Source organism: Argiope bruennichi, chromosome 9 (genome assembly GCF_947563725.1).
Source record: "Argiope bruennichi chromosome 9, qqArgBrue1.1, whole genome shotgun sequence".
NCBI lineage: Eukaryota > Metazoa > Arthropoda > Arachnida > Araneae > Araneidae > Argiope > Argiope bruennichi.
The window spans coordinates 1,827,565-1,848,516 of NC_079159.1; the positions used below are offsets into that span (position 1 = coordinate 1,827,565).

Sequence of the window (20,952 nt, forward strand, 5' to 3'; positions counted from 1 at the left end):
CAATTTTCCTAACTAGTTTCTATAATATAAATTTTTTTAAACAAATTAATATGGTGGAAACATCGATTTTAAATTTATTGTTTCAAATGCTTTTTTCAAAGCAAAGTCCCGACCCACAATCGCTAAAATTTTAAAAACAATTGCCATGATAAGTATAGAGAAAATTCTAAATGCGTAGATAAAAATATCTTCAAAAGTATGTTTTTGATTTTTAATTCTCTTTCAAGTAATTAATTTTAGCAACTTTGAAATCAAGCTTTTGATATAAAAATAGGGTTTTGATATTTAATACTCTTTCAAGTAATCTGAAGTGAAGCAATTTTGAAAGAAAGCTTTGCTTATTAAAAAATACTTACTAATGCTGCGGCAGTGTCTAAGCTCTGCAGGAATGTAATAAAAGCACAGATCAGCGACAGAAACCTGAAGAAAAAAAAATAGTTTTTCATTAATATACATTAAAAACCAAGAATAAATCGAGAACTATTGATTCTGAAAATGCATGGATTAAAAATAACTATTTGATAGATATAAACTTTTTCATCACATTACTCAAATAGAATGCAATCGTACCTCCATTTATCGAAAATCTCCATGCACCGAACTATTTTCAAAAACCATTTGTTTTCATGAGAAAATCTGCTTTCGAATGTCGAATAAAATTTCTAATATAGAGCTAATAGTTCGCATAAAAAATGATGTATACCAATTGCATTCCAAAATCGACATTGGATATAAGGAAGAATATAAGTAAAATAATAATAATAATTAAAAAAAATCGATTCTTACTGCATCAAATATACTTGACCGACCACAAGATTGAAAAATAAAAATTAAAAAAAAAAATACATTCTAATAAGTCGTATGTCATTCTTTAGATTTCGTTTCCATCCATCTTTTTCCTAATTTGTCGCGAGATTTTTTTTCTTTCAATTTAATATAGCTTTACATTCTTCTGATAGTGAACATGGCTAAGTAAAACATGGTTCTAAAAAAATTCTTTACGTGCGACAGACATTCAGTTTGAAAAAAGGAAGTAGAAAACAGGATGAAAGATGTGACTAAACGAAATAAAATTTCAGTTTCAATTTTAAAATGGACTTATATTTTTTAGAGCATTATATCGGGCTATTTGCAAATGACATACTTATTTATCTACTTTTTAATAATAATTAAATTAAATTTCTTTGATTGTTCAAGTTTTTAAAGTCTTCTTTCATTATAAAATACTATTTATCATGTTTGTTTTTAGTATGAAGACGAGAAAAAATTGCAAAATATCTTTCTTTATACTGTAAATTCTGCTTCTTTGAATTGTTTTCATGGACCATTCAAATCAATATAAGATGTTCAGTTGCATTTTTTATTCATTTTTTGTTGTTGTTATTGGTTTTAGAAGTGAGTTTGGACAAGAAAAAAATGTGGCCATAGTGATTTTTTTAAAAAAATATTTTCTTATTTTTTTTCTTTATCAGCAGTTGTACAAGTAGATTTAAAAGTCTGTCTCTATCAAGTATTGAATTACAAAAAATGAAATATTCCGTTTGCCTTACGAAATACTGCATGATTTACTTTTGCTTTCATAACACAATAATGGAAATCTAGGTACCATTTTGTGATTCAAAATGGCAATTAGATTTCCTAAATTCGATATGATCTATGATTATTGTGTCAAGAGCACACGCCCAATCCCCTTCCTCTAGTCCTTGATTTACGTTCATATGTGCACTATTAGAGAGATGCTCATTTCTTTAACAGAACTGTGTTTGCAGTTTGGATGAAAATCTAGATCATTGGGAAATCTGGCTCATTGCATTTATGAATGAATTGTGAACAAGCATCGTTTCAATGTTTGGTGACTTACGGTTTTTATGGGTCCACGAAGCCAAGAGTCATCAAAATTGTGAGGCAAACTATAATAATTTCTCATCATATGATTCATATTTGAAAGAAATAGAAATAAAAAACAAAACTTATTATAAAAAAAAGTTTCCTGCGATCCTCAGCTATAAAAAGAATCAAACGTAAACTTTCAGAATAAACACTACCTCCTTTTGTTTTAAAATGCAGCTCATCAACCATTTTTTCGTTGCATTCGTAAAGAAAGCAAATGACTCAAGAATTTAATTTTGCATTTCATGAAGGAAAGATACATTTGTGAATAAGTTATTTTCAAAATTTTTATACCTACATCTGGTACGTTGCAGTGAGTTCTTTTTTTTTTTTTTTTTTTTTTTACTTTGATCTATCTATACGTGGAAGTCACACTTTTTCAAAACTTACTGTTTCAAATCTATGTATATTTGTGGATTTTAAATATGAAATAAAAACGTTATTTGTTTCAAACAGCTCAGAGCATTCCGCATGTTTATGGCCACTCATTCCATTTGTTCTGAAGATGAAGCATTGCGAAATACTCTGATTAAATGAGAGGCTGTGTGCTAATTATTTCATTTAACATTGAAAACGAAGGTTGGACAACAGGGACATCTTCTGCCGGGTCCTAGAATTAGAATTCTCTTTGCCCTGACCTAAGAAAATCTTCAATCAGAAGCGGAAGCAGAGGAAACGCTACTATAACTTCCGGTCACCCATAGAACAACCCACTTCCTGAACACTTTGATTGTGCTCCAACTTCCAAGTGGAAACGCGCGTGTTTATTGCTCCCAAAAAACATGCATCGATTCGACAGAAACTGGGCCAAACTCAGACGACGAAGACAGTTACATCACCACTTCCCTTTGCCACGACGCAATACGGTTTTAAAAGCCCGCCTGACCGCCAAAGAAAAGTGAACTCTTATGATTAAAAGTTTACCAATGGAGTTAACATGAATTTTAAATTTTTTTCAAAAGGGCAGCCATGACGGTTCATTAGTAGCTGGTCAGATATGGAACTTAATGGAGCTGTCATAAGGAAATTGATATAAATATGCTAGTTGGCAGATAGAACGTACTTAGACACACTGATACACGGCCTTTATTACGGTAATTAAAATTATGACGTCCAACAAATAAATATCTAAATCAAGGTCATTTTGATTGATTAAGAATCATATTTTATTATTGTACTACGCATTAAGATTTAGTGGTATTGCTTGCAATCCCGTGTAAATTTTTATCATTAACGAAATCAATTTTGTCTTACTGCAATGATAGTCAAAGAAACGTGTTTGACAAGAAAGTAAAAATAATACCCTTATACATTGTACGTTTAAATGATTTATCACTCTGTGCAATACTGTGTTATCTTGTCATAGAATGACTTTCGTAACTCTTCGAAAAATTAAAAATTCTTTTCTCCCTCTTGTAATCAGCTATGCATCGCTTTGGTGACTATCTGTAAGGAATGCATTTACCTTTCCGTCTATGTTCTCTTTAATGTTTTTACATTTTAATGAAATTCTTTTTTAACAATATAAATATTTCGAATACTCGTTTTGATTTTTTCCTATCATCATCAGTCATCAAAATTTACAGTAGTAAAGACAACAGTTTTATCGTTTTATCAGTACGACCATGAATCAGCAGGGTGTAATATTCAGTTAAAATTCCTTTTAACTAAACCAAATAGAATGTTTAAAAAATATTGTTTTTTCGATGTTAAGAAATCATAAACCCTTTATCTTCAGCTGTTATTACCATCCTTAAACAAATACAGAATGGAAAGGAAATAAAATGTAAACTTTTCAGAAATTTTAATCATTTTGTAAGTAACAGTAATCATCAAAAGTGAAAGGAGCTTGTTTACTTCAAAACTGTTGGTAAAGAAGTAAAAGTTTGATTGAACAAAACTTTAATTATCAGCAAAAGAAGATGATAAATCTTCAGCTTAAATGGCAGTTAGGATAGTATATTTGTAAGAATTTTTCAAAAAGATTTCTGTTCCAAATTACTTAAATTCAATTAAAGTAAATAATTTGAATAAATTAATAATACTTTTGATTCGGTGTTCTGTAATAATTTTCAAAGTATTACCTTATATTGTGTTTGTTTTCTTGATGGTAATTTTCATGCCTAATAAATTTATTTTTATATAACTGCCCGCAGCTTTAATTTATCCTCTGAATTAACCTCCAAAAAGTAATCACGATAATCGTATAATTTGAATGAGCAAGGAACTCAAAGTGCAATTTGAATACTACACAATAAAACTTTAAAAGATATTGCTATAAATTATATCGAATATGCTCAAATTAAAAAAAAAAATAATCTGAGACTTGTTGTTGTTTTATCAATGAATTTACTGTACAGCAGCAAATTTCTCCAGGGAATTAAAGTTGCTTTTTTTTTATTTACGATCATTGAAGACAGAAGATACGACTTCTATACAATTAATGGACATAGTGAAGAAATAAAAGCAATTCTTAGTTTTGACATTGAATGAACCATAATAAATATGAAAATGGAAGATAACATTTTAACAACAAAATAAAAATCTTGGGGGAGGGGGGGAGGAATCGAACTCTCAAAGAATTCGAATTAAATACGTTTGTATTTGTAAAGTTTTATTCTACTACGTTTTCTGCATTTGAGTAAAACTTCTCTGAAAAGTGGAAGCAATTTTACATCGAAGCTAATGTAGAACCTATCACAAATAGACCTAATTCGTCTCTTGTAATCAATAGTAAAAAAAAGTCGACATTGCCAGATATTAAAAGCGGATCATTGCCGTCAATGAAACAAATAAATTTAGCAATTCAACTAGCAGTTTTTCTCTTTTTTTTTTTTTGAACGACTGCCCACTGTTACAAACAAATGAAGAAGGAACAGTCATGCACGTGCGAGTAGCACTCATCCTTTCATCAGCTCAAAAAAAATCTAATCAGTGCCATCGAGTGAACAAAATGAAAATTCGAAAAAGGGTTGAGAGGAGGTTTTTCTGCGAACGGGGACTATTCTCGGCTGAGGTCGGTGGGTAGTGGAATGCGGTGGCGCGTTTTATGTTAATGACCCAGAATTCGAATTGTTTTTCTGCTCTTTGACGGCGATGCACTAAACAAACTATCGTTTAAAATTAGAATGCAAAAAGTGACAGTAGTGCTTTTACTCTGTGTTTGAAAATAATGGGCCATTCTTTTTAAACCATTGTAAAAAGTATGAAGGTTTGAAACCAGAACGAAAGGGATTCTGAAGTGTTTTAACGGATGTGGATTGGGGCAAGGAAGGGACTAAAGAATGTGAAGACGGTTGTAGATTATTATTCATGTTAAAAGCAAAAAAGAGTAAATCTATTGGTTTGGACATAATAAAATCAATCCAATAATAAATTTCTTAAAGAACTATTAATATAGTATTTGAAAATGAAAGGAGCGATGCTGATTCTTATTGCGACTGATTTTGTAATATTTGGGAAGATTTTATTGCATTATTATTTTATATATGAAAATATAGAAAGAACAAATGAGTAAGTTCAAAAGATTAATTTAAAAAGCCGAATTATTTTATATACTATGTAAACATTCTGATACAGGTTAAGTAATATTTTAGCTGTTTAATAAATAATTTTATAATTTTATCAAAAAAGAAATCTTATACATTTATTTAAAAATCTTGCTTATTTCTTAAAAAACACAAATCAAATAACTGAAAAACAATCCACGAATATTCGAATTTTAGAAAAAAATTCGAATATTCTTACTGAAAGGAATTAAAGCAATTTATTTCGTTGTAATTATTTTCTATGCTGGATTATTTTCCATCTCTTATATTGTTATATTTCATTCATTTAATAAAATAAATTAAATTATTATAATCAATTTACATAAAAATGATTTTAGTTTTTACATTTGGTAAAAATTTTCATTTGTTTCTTAAAAAAGGAGCATGTTGAGCTACTTGAAACCAATGTAAATTTAATCAGATTAGTTAAATGCATAGTAGCTTTAAATTAATTTTTTAATGAAAAAGTTCACATACTTCGAGTCCACTTATGGTTTCAAACTCATTGATTGCATCGAATTACTTTCAATGTTATTAAATGCTGTACTTCATTCAGCTTTCGAGATATACTGGGTGGTCACAAAATAAATTTTCTATTTAGAGACACATGCAGCTAAAACTTATTAAATGAGTAAAAATAAAATTTTGTATGCAAGCTGTGGAAAGCATTTGAAGATGTATTCTAAAAAAAAAGTTCAAAGTCCGCAAGGATGTGAGTTGTCAGAATAAAAGAGAGCATGATGCAAAGAAAATGGATAGAGCGATTTTTTTTCTTCGATTGATAAGAAATGCAAGTACAAAAAGAAATGACGCACAGAACGGAACTTCCAAATGTAAGCTTTTATTAATTTGTGATAGGAGTCCTCTTTGTTTTGTTGACATTACAGCTCCCGTATTGTAGATTCAAATCTCTTGGGAATTTAATTATATTTATTAGAAATGGCTTTAAGGGCACTCTTGGATGTGCCCATTGATACGGTCGCTCTTAAGCAATTTTCCCCCCCATGAATAAAATATGCATATTGCAGACATTTTGCTATGGAAAAAGCCCGGTTATCTCACAATGAGCCCATAGTTTGCAGAAGTCCAGTCGAGATCAATACAAGATTTCAAGAGGAAATGAATTTAGAACATTAGTTTCTTTATTAAAAGAAATAAAGCCAGACTTCTGTTATTGCAGTGCAGGAGAATTCTTGCTGTAACATTAAAGAATTTTTAAAGATATATTTTATTTCCTCATAATTATATGAGTGGACATTTACTTTTATTTCTGCAATTTACTTTTAACCATAATACATGAAACCTTGATTAAATCTTCAGTATATTTTCGTTAGAGAAATTTATAATCGTGTTATTAAAATGAAATGAACCATTTTCTTTTAATATATTGTTAAATAAATAAGAAAAAATGTATCATAATATTTTTGTAACAGCTGTAATTTTTTTTTCACAATAGGCTAACATTTTGCTGGTTTTGTATTAAATTTGAAGGAATATTTAATAGAACGTTCATTCTATAATCCACAAAAATAATTTAAATTATTTCTTAGATCACATTTATATTTTAAAATTCAAGAAAAATGATAAAATTTTCCCACAAGGAATATTTAAAATACTTAAAGTATAAAAATATTCCTACCACTGTTTAGCATTAATATTAAATATCATTTACGTAAAGAAATGCTTGCCATTTTCTCCTAATGAAAACAAAAACAACAACAACAACAACAAAATACAATTTGAAGATAAGGGATACAAGTAAAGCAAAATAAACCCAGTTTATAGCACATGTTGTAGCAATTATATGTCAAGATTATTTAGTATTTAATGTATTTCTTTAAATATAGAATAATCTTTTATTTAATGTTGATAGTTCATGAAACACTTGGTGTATCAGCGACTTTTAATTTACATAATATATACTAGAGAAATAGCCTTACACTGTTTTTATCTTCATTGTGCTTTGCACTTGCCCAATTTTCTGTTTTTCTATCTATATTTTATGCACATAATATTTATTTTTTCACTTATATCACAGGTAACAGCAGCAATATTTTAAAATGGAGGCATTAAAAAATGTTCAACATTGCTTCATTCTGAAGTTATATCTCATTCATAAATACAAAAACGCATCGAAACAATTATTACAAGCATACCTAATATGAAAACCTACTACTACTATTAGTCTACCAGTAAATTCTCCTACTACTTAGATATACTTGATTACAAGCATACCTAATATTGAAACCTACTACTACTATTAGTCTACCAGTAAATTCTCCTACTACTTAGATATACTTGATTACAAGCATACCTAACATTGAAACCTACTATTACTATTAGTCTACCAGTAATTTCTCCTACTACTTAGATATACTTGATTACAAGCATACCTAATATGAAAACCTACTACTACTATTAGTCTACCAGTAAATTCTCCTACTACTTAGATATACTTGATTACAAGCATACCTAATATGAAAACCTACTACTACTATTAGTCTACCAGTAAATTCTCCTACTACTTAGATATACTTGATTACAAGCATATCTAATATGAAAACCTACTACTACTATTAGTCTACCAGTAAATTCTCCTACTACTTAGATATACTTGATTACAAGCATACCTAATATTGAAACCTATTACTACTATTAGTCTACCAGTAAATTCTCCTACTACTTAGATATACTTGATTACAAGCATACCTAATATTGAAACCTACTACTACTATTAGTCTACCAGTAAATTCTCCTACTACTTAGATATACTTGATTACAAGCATACCTAATATTGAAACCTACTACTACTATTAGTCTACCAGTAAATTCTCCTACTACTTAGATATACTTGATTACAAGCATACCTAATATGAAAACCTACTACTACTATTAGTCTACCAGTAAATTCTCCTACTACTTAGATATACTTGATTACAAGCATACCTAATATTGAAACCTACTACTACTATTAGTCTACCAGTAAATTCTCCTACTACTTAGATATACTTGATTACAAGCATACCTAACATTGAAACCTACTACTACTATTAGTCTACCAGTAAATTCTCCTACTACTTAGATATACTTGATTACAAGCATACCTAATTTTGAAACCTACTACTACTATTAGTCTACCAGTAAATTCTCCTACTACTTAGATATACTTGATTACAAGCATACCTAATATGAAAACCTACTACTACTATTAGTCTACCAGTAAATTCTCCTACTACTTAGATATACTTGATTACAAGCATATCTAATATGAAAACCTACTACTACTATTAGTCTACCAGTAAATTCTCCTACTACTTAGATATACTTGATTACAAGCATACCTAATATTGAAACCTACTACTACTATTAGTCTACCAGTAAATTCTCCTACTACTTAGATATACTTGATTACAAGCATACCTAATATTGAAACCTACTACTACTATTAGTCTACCAGTAAATTCTCCTACTACTTAGATATACTTGATTACAAGCATACCTAATATTGAAACCTACTACTACTATTAGTCTACCAGTAAATTCTCCTACTACTTAGATATACTTGATTACAAGCATACCTAATATGAAAACCTACTACTACTATTAGTCTACCAGTAAATTCTCCTACTACTTAGATATACTTGATTACAAGCATACCTAATATTGAAACCTAAGGAAAAATATACCTAATCTTCTTATTCTGGTCACAATAATAGGATAAAAAAATATTCTTAAGACAAAAGACAAGATGAAATATTCGGACGATCGGCTTTCAGTTTCTTTTCAACAATGAAATATATTGTTGCAAAATATGTTTAAAATATTTCAAAAAATTTGTTAAATATAGAAAGAAAAATTATACAGTAAAAAATCTGATATCATTAAAAAACGATAATTTTTTCAAAATCCCTCCGAAAATCACTTTTATACCCTCCAAAGTATATATTTTCCAAATTTGATAGACATAAGACAGACGGTCTGGTCTGTACAGAGCCAACTCATACAAATTGAAACAGACATAAGCTTTTAACTTTTGTTTAAGCATCAAAATTAAGTTAAAATACCAATATACTTTCTCGCCAAATACTCTTGCCAACAGATAACATGTTTTTAGCAAACTTAGACTAATCATTTCCTACCCCCTTTTTGTCAAAGAGCTGCGCATGATTTATTGGACGTTTATGACCCATACGGGAAGGTCCGTACGGATCTGTCCCACTACCCATCAAACGGTCCTAAGCTCTCGATGCGATTACACGGCGGGTCTTCAATGAAAACGGGTTTCGAGATTGGAGCCCGCCGGACTCGGAAATTGCCTAAACCCCTTACCACTGAGCCTCCGGGACCGAACTGTATTATTGTGATCCTATATATGGAAGGATTCTATTTTATATATATATATATATATATATATTTTTAACAAACCAGCATTTTTATAATTCTTGTATTCATTATGTTAAAAACTTAGCAATAGTATATGCACGACATTTAATAAATTTTTTTCTATTCATTAGATTCTATAAACAGATTCTTTATCGAATGCATATTTTTCATATTCTTTGCTAAAATTAAATTTCTCCGGCACACGAGATGACACTGGCTATGCATAATATTGACGTATATTAAAACTTCATTGTCATTTATAAAACTCTACACTTTATAACAGCCTATTTTGTTCATCTTAAATAAAATCATTTTGTATAGGGCTCAAGTTGAGTTTCAGGACAGAAATATTTGTGATTGACGCAAGTTAGAATTATATAGTACATAATTCTAACTACAAATAACTCTTTCACAGAAAGTATTTTCTCTTACTTAATATTGCATAAACTTTTGTGTAAATAATTTGCCTTATCAGCGGCGCCACCTCATAATGTGATTATTTATTCCATCTTTGTCTCATTCAGTAATCTTTTTTTCATTTAAAAAAGTTTTGTTATGTTCTCTGCAGAGTTTTATAAGTTAATGGAAAACTACATAAATCCTCTTTACGAGAAATGTACTCATCAATTGCTACTTATATAGTTTTTTTTCTTCGTTGAACTACTGAATTTTAATTACCAAATAGCAGCACCAATGTAGTGATTTCAACGACGTTAAAACAATATTGACGTATTAAAAATTAAAATAAATTGTGCTAAGTAGGAAAAAAAAAAAAGATGTGCAAATTTCCATTACCTATTTTTCTAACCATCTATCTGAATAACTAAATTAAACCCTTTTGCATATAGAATCATTAAATATTGACAAAATAATTTTAAAAAAGGCTAAAAAAATTTTGCAGAAAATGTTGACAGATTGAATGATATAATTAAATACGTAGTTCTATACTTAAAAGCACAGTATATTGCCAAGAAAATTATATATATATATATATATATATATATATATATATATATATATATATATATATATATATATATATATATATATATATATATATATATATATATATATATATATATATATATATATATATATATATAATGTGCCTGTAAATGAACCTACCGGCAACATAATTCTAACTCATTTTCCCATGACAGCGAATAATTACGAAATGCTGGAGTCGAAGAATTCGAGCACGAGTCTTGAAGAAACCGAAAACCTCCTGGGAGAAGCTCTGCTGTCAAACGACACCTGTTTTTCCTTCACGCTTACTTACAATCGGAGGGAACCACATCTTACATAATTTCCACTTTTTTAACCTCTCTGGCATTGCATGGCCTGAACTTCCAACGAACCCATAACTTCTATGAGGGGCACATGGAATTAACGCTCTGTAACCTTACGGTGACCTTTATATAACGAGGTACTGATATTTGAGAAGGCAGTTCACTGAAAAAAAAAAAAAAACTCAACTAGAGGGTTGTTCCAGGTCTGGAAAAACCGGAACTTGGAGTCGGTGTCCTTTGATTTTGCTGATTTAAAAATTCCTTAAGCAAATATTGATCCAAAAAATCCAGTACAAGAACTTTAAACTATATTTTCCCACGAATTCAAAGACGTGTGATATAAAAACGGGCGTCTTCTTCACCATTTATATTATTTTTATGCTCCTCCACCAGCACCAGCTATTTGATTCGCCTTTTTTCTCCAAATTAAAAACAGGACAAAGTCAAATGTGGGAAACATAGGTCTCGATAGTTGACCCTGCAGCTGATGTTGTTAACTGGTACATGTAATAAGTAGCCCATAGTACATTTTAATTTTAAAATAAAGTGAATATGAAAAATTATAAAGCAATGACTAATAGACATACATTCACAAAGGAAATATTTTTAAAGGCAGCTGAAGAAATTATAATTATTCATTCATAACGAAAGGCAGCTTTTTAATCTGAAATTAATTTCATAACACTTCAGAGATCCTGCAGTAAAATGAAAGCTGCTACTAATGGTAAGCTTTAATTCTAATCAAAGCTATTTCCTAATTTAACTACTTTAAAGACGATTAAACTATATCAATTTTTTTATTAATTTTTTTGAAAACATTCTAATATTTCTCGGAAATGCTGCATATAAAGTTCATTAATGAATCTTTTTATTTCAGATCTAGAATCAATTATACCTAAAATTATCCAGCGAACTAGACCGAATGTGAAAACTCTTCCAGGGGCAGGCTGTCAGTTTTTCTAATGGTTAAAGCGTAAGTTACTTCCGCACTCTGCAGTCGGTTTACCTGAGTAGAATTACAAGCTTCAATAGACACAGTATAGAAAATTTGCAAATTCAAATTTCAGTGTCAAGTTAATTACAGCGTTGATGAGAGCGGATTGACAAGGGCTCAGAAGTCAAGAAAGATAATTGCCAGAAAAGGTAACGAATAGGATGATGTTTTAACATAAGCAAAAGAAAACGCTTGTTGAGAATGGTACTTTCTTCAGGCAACTCAGAAAGTACTTCATCTTCTTTCTTTCTTTTCTTTTTTTTCTCGGAAAAAAAATGTAAATGTTATTTTTTTTTCAAGACACCTGAAAGAAGTATAGGCTCACCGTATAAATTTGTGTTGAATTTAGGACGAGAATTTTAAGGATTAGTGAAGCATTTTGTAAAATATAATTAAGCCACCAAAGAAAGACCTGTCTTCTTCTTCAAGACAATTACCAAAGTCATCTCGATTTACCAACATTAGATTTTGTTAAAACGGAGAGAAAATGAACGATTTTCTGAGAAAAATAAAAGTCAATTTCATGCATAAGTTGCAAGCACTAGACAGGTCAGTGTGCGGGCCTTTCCTTTGAGGGATGAAATGGCGCAGAAAATGTGTGAAGCAGTGATGCAAAAACAGATGTAGCTCCTTTCATATTAAAAGGAAGTCAGTCCTTCTGCATTACGAGCAAATTCTTCACTAGAAAAAAAGTTCCTCTAGTTCGACAGGAGGGAAGAGAGGTTCATATCATCCCGTTCCCCGAATTTGGCGATAGGCAGAAACAAAAACCAGAAACCAACAGTGAGTTCCATTTTAAAGTATTCACCGGTAAAAAATGCTTTGCAAACCTGAGTAGTAAAATGACAAACTATGAAGATAAAATTAGCAAGTACTGAAAGAAAAACAGCATCGACTCGTACAAATAAAAGAAGAAAAAGCCCCCCCCCCTTAACAGGCATCGTTGGGCGCAGAGGACAATTGATACTGTATAGAGTTTTACAAATCAGTCTTAAAATGCAGACTGGTTTCCATGTCCCAACTCATTGGAAAGGTTTGATGACCATAGAGCTAATTTCACAAATTATTTACTTGTAAAAACTGCAATTCAGATAATAATTATGATGATCATTTATCAGAATATCTTATTAAATCAAGTGCATTGAGAATAAAGTTCCTAGACCTATTGTTACTTTATAGCGTCTACAAAATAATAAAAACTTAAATATTCTTTATTTGTTTTTAATGCTATCATATTGCTCATAACCTATAACTCCACATAGTATAACAATATACATATGGCAAGTTGTTACGAGATACATATATGCATAAAACTATTAATATTGTTGAATTATCGTTGTCTGATTGTTTCATAAAAATACAGATCTTCAATAATTAGAGTAAGTTTCAAAGAATGTATTATACATTCTTTTAAATAAATTTTTGAAAAAAAAATTTGTACCCATTAGCGCCGATCTCCCTCATGCTTACTGGCATAAATTACGTAAAATAAAGTTTTTTCATAACTTCAAATGTTTTTGCAACTGAGAGTAACTTTGTAAGAGTTTAGGGAATAATTAAGGACCAAAATGAGTCGGGGGGGGGGCATTCTGTCAAAATAGATTTGAGAATAAACAGTCGATTTCTTTCAGTTGTGTTTCGTGATTTGGACTTATTATCATCTGGTGTGTATTTAATTCTTAGGCCTAGCTTTACACGTGCTGGTACATTATGGAATGCATAAATATTGGATCGTTTGATTATTTTTCAAAATCGGACTTCAAAGGCCTTAAAAGGAAATACATTAAACAACCAAAGATAAACAAAAGAAGCATTAAACAATCGATTCTTTGTAGTTGAATCGTTTGTCCAATGGCAGTCATCATGCTCAATGCATTATTTGCATTTCTCGCAGAATATTTATCAGAATGTATACTTGCTGCACAACAAAACGAAGAACTTTTTAAATTTTGAAAAGGAGTGCATGGAAAACTGCTAAGAAACGCCCCTTAACATTATTTGGAGTGCCGAAGAAACAAATAGTAAAACCAATCTCCTCAATACTGGCAGCATTTAAAATTTGCTATAATTGGATTAGGCAAAATTTTCGATGAAGAAATGGAATGAAAAATAATAATAATAAAAAAAAGACGTAGAATTTTTTGGGAAACGTTTTAAAATTCCACCTTTTAATGCCATAAATAGCATATTGAGTACAGTTCGCTTTTAGATTTCGCCATTAAACGAAATGTTTATCTTCTTCAAATTCATTGAAACGAAGTATCTGATAAATGATGAGCAATAAACTATGGAATTTCAGTTGTAAATGTTTAGTCAAAGGTCATGTATGGCAGGACATTCACTAAATCCATTTCTTTGAACGAATAAGCAAAAACATTCCTATCATTCATTGGACTGAATTTTCTACAATTTGTGTTCATTCATTGCATGCAAATCACATAAGTATGAAGTTCGTGTTTTCTTTCATTTTTTAAGGGCAAGTTTTTTTGTTTTTTTTTCCTTTCTCCTTTTTTGTGATGGAAAGAGATTTACAAACTTGAGACACTTGGTGTCAAATGTGAGCGTTTTTCACTGCTATACTTTTTATTTCTTCTGGGCGAACTATGCAAAGGAAAACTATAGGAACTGCCAAAAATCTTGACCACTGAGTTCGGAGAAAATTTTTCCAAAAAAAAAAAAAAAAATTAAGTTTATATGGTTTTTTTTTTTTTTTTGTATTAATATAAGGATAAAATGATGAATAAAAGTAAAATTATTGAAATATGTTTGTAGCTTTTAAGAAAAAACATATTTTGTTGCAAATTTCAACAATATTTACAAAAACTAAAAAAAAGAAGAAAAAAAAAATTAGAAAAATTTGTCTTACAGTTTCTGATTTTTTTTTTCTAACATTACATCTGTAACATATCTTAGAATGTTTACTATCTAAGAATTTTTTTCAAAAATAAAACTTTTGTGTGTAAAAAACGAAATGTTGGATATTTTTCAATAGTATTTACATTAAACAATCATAAATTTAGTTTTAGAGTAGAATTATGAAAGAAAAAAAAAAAAACCTCGTTCTTCAGAAAATGCATTTTTTAATTTTTAATTGTTGATAAATAAGCATGACTTACATATAAATAGTGTGCTATAACTTGACTTCTAATTGACATAGAAAAAAAAAATATCGCTGGAAACAGAAACGTGCCTATTTTTTGGAAAGTAAAAAAAAAGCAAATTTTCATCCAAATTCATGTTTTTAACTTATTCGGATACCTTAACTTTTGGTAAGGCATTCTTATGTAGGGTTTAAATTGTTTGAGTGCTCACTTCTGTAAACCGCATGCTGCACATTGTGCATGCATGCATTGGTGCACAAAGAGTATTTTAATCTCAATTATAAATAAATAAATAATGGTAACAATTTCCTTTCTATACAATATCTCTTTCAGTTGTATATTTAAAAATATTAAGCACATTAAAATAAATGCTAACTTTAAACTACTCTCAACTACTTTCTTTTTTTTAATACATATTTCTACTAACATTTTGATTTCTTTCAAAGTAGTAACAGCGTCTACAAGCAGGCTGTCAATCGTTCCAAGAGAGGCACGAAAAGTCAAGCACTTGAAAGAGAATGGAACTGGTATTCGAAAACAGCAGCGGTCTCAGGCTAGGAGAAATGAACCAATATTTCGCCTTTTCCGCATAGAAACTACCGAGGAAATTGTTCCGAAAAGAATTTATATCTCTTTAAAATAAAATTTTTACCTTTTCAACAAAATCAACTTCTTTTTTGTGTTATTTTCCTTTCATTTATTATAAATTATTTAGAAAATTTAATTCAGCTGATTTTGAAATAAAGAAATTTATGTTTTCTTATGTTGGGCAAAGTTAAGATTTTGAACTACTCTATCATTATTTTTTTAAACTTCTTTTTTTCATGCATATGTCTTGAAAATATTTATCGAATATATAAAAATCTCGTGTCACGGTGTTTGTGTTCGTACTCCTCCGAAACGGCTCGACCGATGTCTATTTGGTAGGTATGAGAATAGGTCGTAAAGTATATTTCATAACGCTAGGTAATTAGGGTGTTCCTATCCACGTTCACCTTACGTTGATGAGATCAACGCTTGCTTGAAATCCTCGCCACTGTAGCGTAAAAGTCCAGCTAAAAATAAACACGCGCTTCCAAATGCTACAAGATCCATCTGCTGACACATTCTCGGACCAATTGTTAGATATCGGAGATGGAAAAGTCGCTGTCTATGAAAATACTGGATGCATAAAATTGCCCACTCATCTCTGCACTGTCGTTGATTCGCAAAATGCTGTCATTGACCTCATATTTCCCGATGCACGCACACAATACATAAATCATGCGTGGCTGGCAGAAAGAGCCATTTTGGTAGCAAAAAATATGGACGTCGACGATTTAAACTTCAAAATACAGGCGACTTGGTATCATGCAAATCGATCGATACAGTTTGGGATGCTAACGAAGCTGTAAATTATCCTACAGAATTTTTGAATTCACTGGATTTGCCAGGCATGTCACCACACCTTCTAGGACAGAAAGTTGGATCTCCGATTATTTTACTTTGGAATTTGAACCCTTCGCGGCTGTGCAATTTCACCCAATTGGTCATTAAAAAATTGATGAAAAACGTTATCCAAGCCACCATTTTCAATGGCAAATTCCGAGCCGAAAATGTTTTGCTGCCACGAATTCCAATGATTCTCACAGACGTGCCAATTGAATTCAAACGCGTTCAATTTCCTATTAGATTGACATTCGCAGTGGCAATCAATAAGTCGCAAGGCCAAACGATGTCTGTTTGCGGCTTAGATTTGGGCACACCATGTTTTTCACACGGACAATTATACGTGGCATGTTCTCGCGTGGGCAAACCATCGAGCTTATTTGTGTTGGCTAAAGACGGACTGACAAAAAATATCGTACACTCAATTGTTCTTCGAAATGAATATTAATTTTCTTTATTTCATTTTTAAACTTTAGGATAAAAAATATATTACTTTTTTCACTTTACGTTTAACTTTTAAGAGATCAAACAATGTATATGTTCGTTACGTTAATGAAATACATTGTATTAAGAAAATAAATTTTTGGTTTTTTTTTTTCTGTTTTTATCGGCGATCATCGTCCACAGCGCTCGATTCTTCTTTCTGTCATAGATCCCATACCCACACACTTACAATACATTCGTTACTTTTTAACAAACAGCCAAAATATTCACTAGAAATAATTTATTTGGCAGAACAACGTTTGCCGTGTCAGTTAGTGTATATTATAATATTTTGGGTATTATGTAAATAACAATAAAATAAAACAAAACGGTTAAAATATAAGGCTCTAATCAAAGCAAAACCTAAAACAATTAAATAGAACCGGTTATCAAATTTTAATCAAATAACTAATAATTTCTTATTCATCATCATTTAAGCATACATTTCGGCAAGAGAATTTCGGAAAAAAACTTCCCGGCACTTTTTGCAAATTCAAGTAGAAAATTCTCTTCTGATAATAAAAATGAATGTGTATCTGCCTGTCTCTCTCTCTCTCTCTGTGCATTGACGATCTAAAAGCCAAACTATTTGACTTGCAGAAATCAAACTTGGCAATATGCACTTAGGAAGATAGAAATGTGCAGTTCGAACCGACTTTTGAAATTTTAATAAGAATTTTAATTATTTAAAAACTAAGCCAGTTTTTAGCATTTTTCCACAATAATAACTTTCGGAAATATATTCCATAAAAATGAATTTCAAGCCCTTTTATAATGAGAAAAGTTTATCCTTTTAATGATATCAATTTGATGATAGGGCAAATGTTTCTTGAATTTTTGAATTTAAAAAAAAAAGTATTTTACTGTCTAATTTTGAATAAAAGATTACACTTTTGCTAACCGTTAAAGATATTCAAACCGTTATGATTTTTCATCAAATATTTAAACATTTTATCGTATGATTTTCTTCCATCGTTGAAAAGAAGTACTTGTTTTAATATCTGTGTGATTTGCATAGCAAATGAAAAGTGCAGTTATATTCCTCGAAAGTCCGAAGATAGATGAATCGGTTATTAATATTTATAAAAGGGATTGATTCTATTAATATATTTCATATACAAATTGAAAAGATTAGATATTACTAATAGAAATATGACTTTCATTTCTGTCACAATTTCATAGTTAAAAACACTTTCTTGCGATTTGAATACAATTTAAATAGAAAGCAAACATAACTAAAATTCCCGGCTAACCAATTGATCGCCAACGGTGGCTAGAAGTAAATAAAATCTTACGAATTGATAAAATTATTAAGTAATTAAGTTTTGTTAAGGGAATCCGTCATCATAAAATAATGATCAGATGGGCTTGATGAAAGTATAAAGAAATGCATATAGGCATATTTTTTTTTCGTGTGATATTATATATGGAGACATTTGCATAAGATTTAAAAATGGGATGATTATTTTAAGATAATTCTTCATAATAATATAATGGCAAAAATAAAATAATTAAGCCATATATAAATATCTTTTTATCTCGTTCACCTCTAAAATAAACTGGAAATTAAAATAAAGAAATTATTCCAAAAAAATTATGAAAATGAAAAAAAGTGAAAAAAAAAAAAAAAAAAGAAATGAACAACCGACCCTATTAAAATTAAGGTCCCTGTCGAAATGAGAACTACAGACCACCAACACAGCAGATTAAACTAAATTAATGGAGAGATCACAGACCTCAAGCACAGAATTCATTTTTATCTCACACCCGCCTCCCACATGCAAAACCCCTAGCATCCATTACGCTGATCCCCCGCGGTCCGTGTTGCGACGGGCTGTCAGCGCAGCACTCCCTCACGTGTCACTCCAACCCACGCGCTGAGAAGGATCACTATTAAGTACTTCCGGAGGTTTACGAACTGAAAGTGTCTGAGTTTTGTTCCTGTTGTTGTCCTTCGGGGAATAGTGAGGTTGATATTCCTGTGAGAAAGGATGAGGTAAGTCAACATATTTCCAATAAATGAGACCGAGACGTCCGTCTGTGCTCAGTTTCTGAGAATTCGTATAAGGCTCATTTAGTCTGCCTCACAGTGGTGTGACATGGACAAACACTACTTATAATATTATTTCCTCCTCTACAAGTAAAAATTGTTTAAGAATGCATATCTCTCCTCACTATTAGTGCCGAGAGAGATATTAATTCGTATTTTTTATTAATTTTCATGAATTTTATCATGGTATTTAAAATCATAAACGACACAAAAAATGATTATGTTCTTGGCCCCTTTACCATTGCTTAGCTTCTATGTCATTTTTATAAAATTCGCCTTTGAAAACGAGCCTTTTATTCTCCTCAGGACCTATCCTTTAATATGACTGCCCGGTATTCATTTCGTTCTCTCCCATCATTTCATTTTCGTCCCCCGCCCCATTTCTACGACATTAAAGTCCCAATCCGATTATCTCACTTAGAGACAGACATTCTAATGTTATAGGTTATGGTAACATCCCTTTATAAACTGTCGTAAAACAGATTAATACTCTTAAATTAATAGTGAAATCTCTGAGCAGTCACATTCACGCATCTTTATAAATCAATAATTAAATATTTCTAATCGATATATATATAACAGGAGAGTAAGAATGGTGCCGGATTTTCCGACACAATACAGTCCTGCCCACAATGCTCCAATGAAGCCCACAAACTTCGAAGCCAAGACTTTACCATCAAGCCACCGCAGCTCATGTTATTCGTACTCATTCGCTCACGTTTCGGGACGGAGGTAGAGGGCAAAAAAAGTGCGCAACACTAAGCCATAGATCGTGCAGCCTTTATACCATATAATTGATGAGAAAAGAAGAAATATATATCTTTAGAATACATCTTACATTATATATATATATATATATATATATATAAAGGAAAGGAAAACTGAAAGGTGCTGTAAGGGCAACAAAATGCGTTTATTAGAGTTACTAGTTTTTGCTTATCTCATATTTCACCTCAAATTTATACAAATTACAATACAATACAATTTTATACAATTACAACAAATTAAAAAAGTGATTCTTTTTTTTAAAGAGCAAAGGAAAGAAAAGAAAAGGAAAGAAAGAAAGAAATATTTCAATATCCTTGAATTTCTCTTAGAAGATCATATGAATAAATATCTCGAACTCAATATATGTGTTTTGTTAATGAAGAATTTTCAATATTTTACAGAAACAAAGATTTTTTAATTTTAAGAACCCATTAAAAGAAGTTAAAAACTTTATTTTTAATAATATTAAATAACGATAAGGACGGTCTCTTTTCCTTGTGTACATTTTTTCCATTAGGACATTCTTTTTTTTTTTTTTTTTTTTTTTTTTGTACGATTGCAATGAATCTCTGATCTTCCGTCACGTTTTATGTTTATAAAATTTATTCACCTGTTTTGAGCATTGATTAGGCGAATGAATATTGAACTCCAAATTCTAATTTATCTTACATAGTGCATCTATCGTTTGAAATATTCACCTGCTTGACAAATACAATCTTATATTCAAAAATATAATTCAATAAGATGAAAAAAAAGTTTAAAGCAAAAAATCAGTTGAATAGTTGAGGTTACAGTGGAATCTTGGGATGAATTAGAAAATAACCTATTTGAATGAAAACATCAAATGTCCATGACATTCTCATGTTTTGCGTAAATGGATAGAAATGCATTAAATCGCTGACAATTTTGAACTGGGAGAGTCAAATGTTAGGTCTCTTTGAAAACTAAATTCTTCAGAACGAGTCGCAGTGATTCGGATTTTTATGGATAATGCTCTCGGCCTTTATTAAAGTACACG

General features: G+C 30.4%; 1 protein-coding gene across 2 annotated transcripts in view; it reads right to left on the bottom strand.

Moving 5' to 3' along the window:
• Window positions 1-20,952, bottom strand: part of LOC129983668 (papilin-like) — a 123,826-nt gene that overhangs the window by 85,276 nt on the left and 17,598 nt on the right. For both annotated transcript variants that reach the window (XM_056093238.1, XM_056093237.1), the window contains exon 2: window positions 357-420. In XM_056093238.1, coding sequence (XP_055949213.1) covers window positions 357-420 — 64 coding nt within the window. The remainder of the gene's footprint in view (window positions 1-356; window positions 421-20,952) is intronic.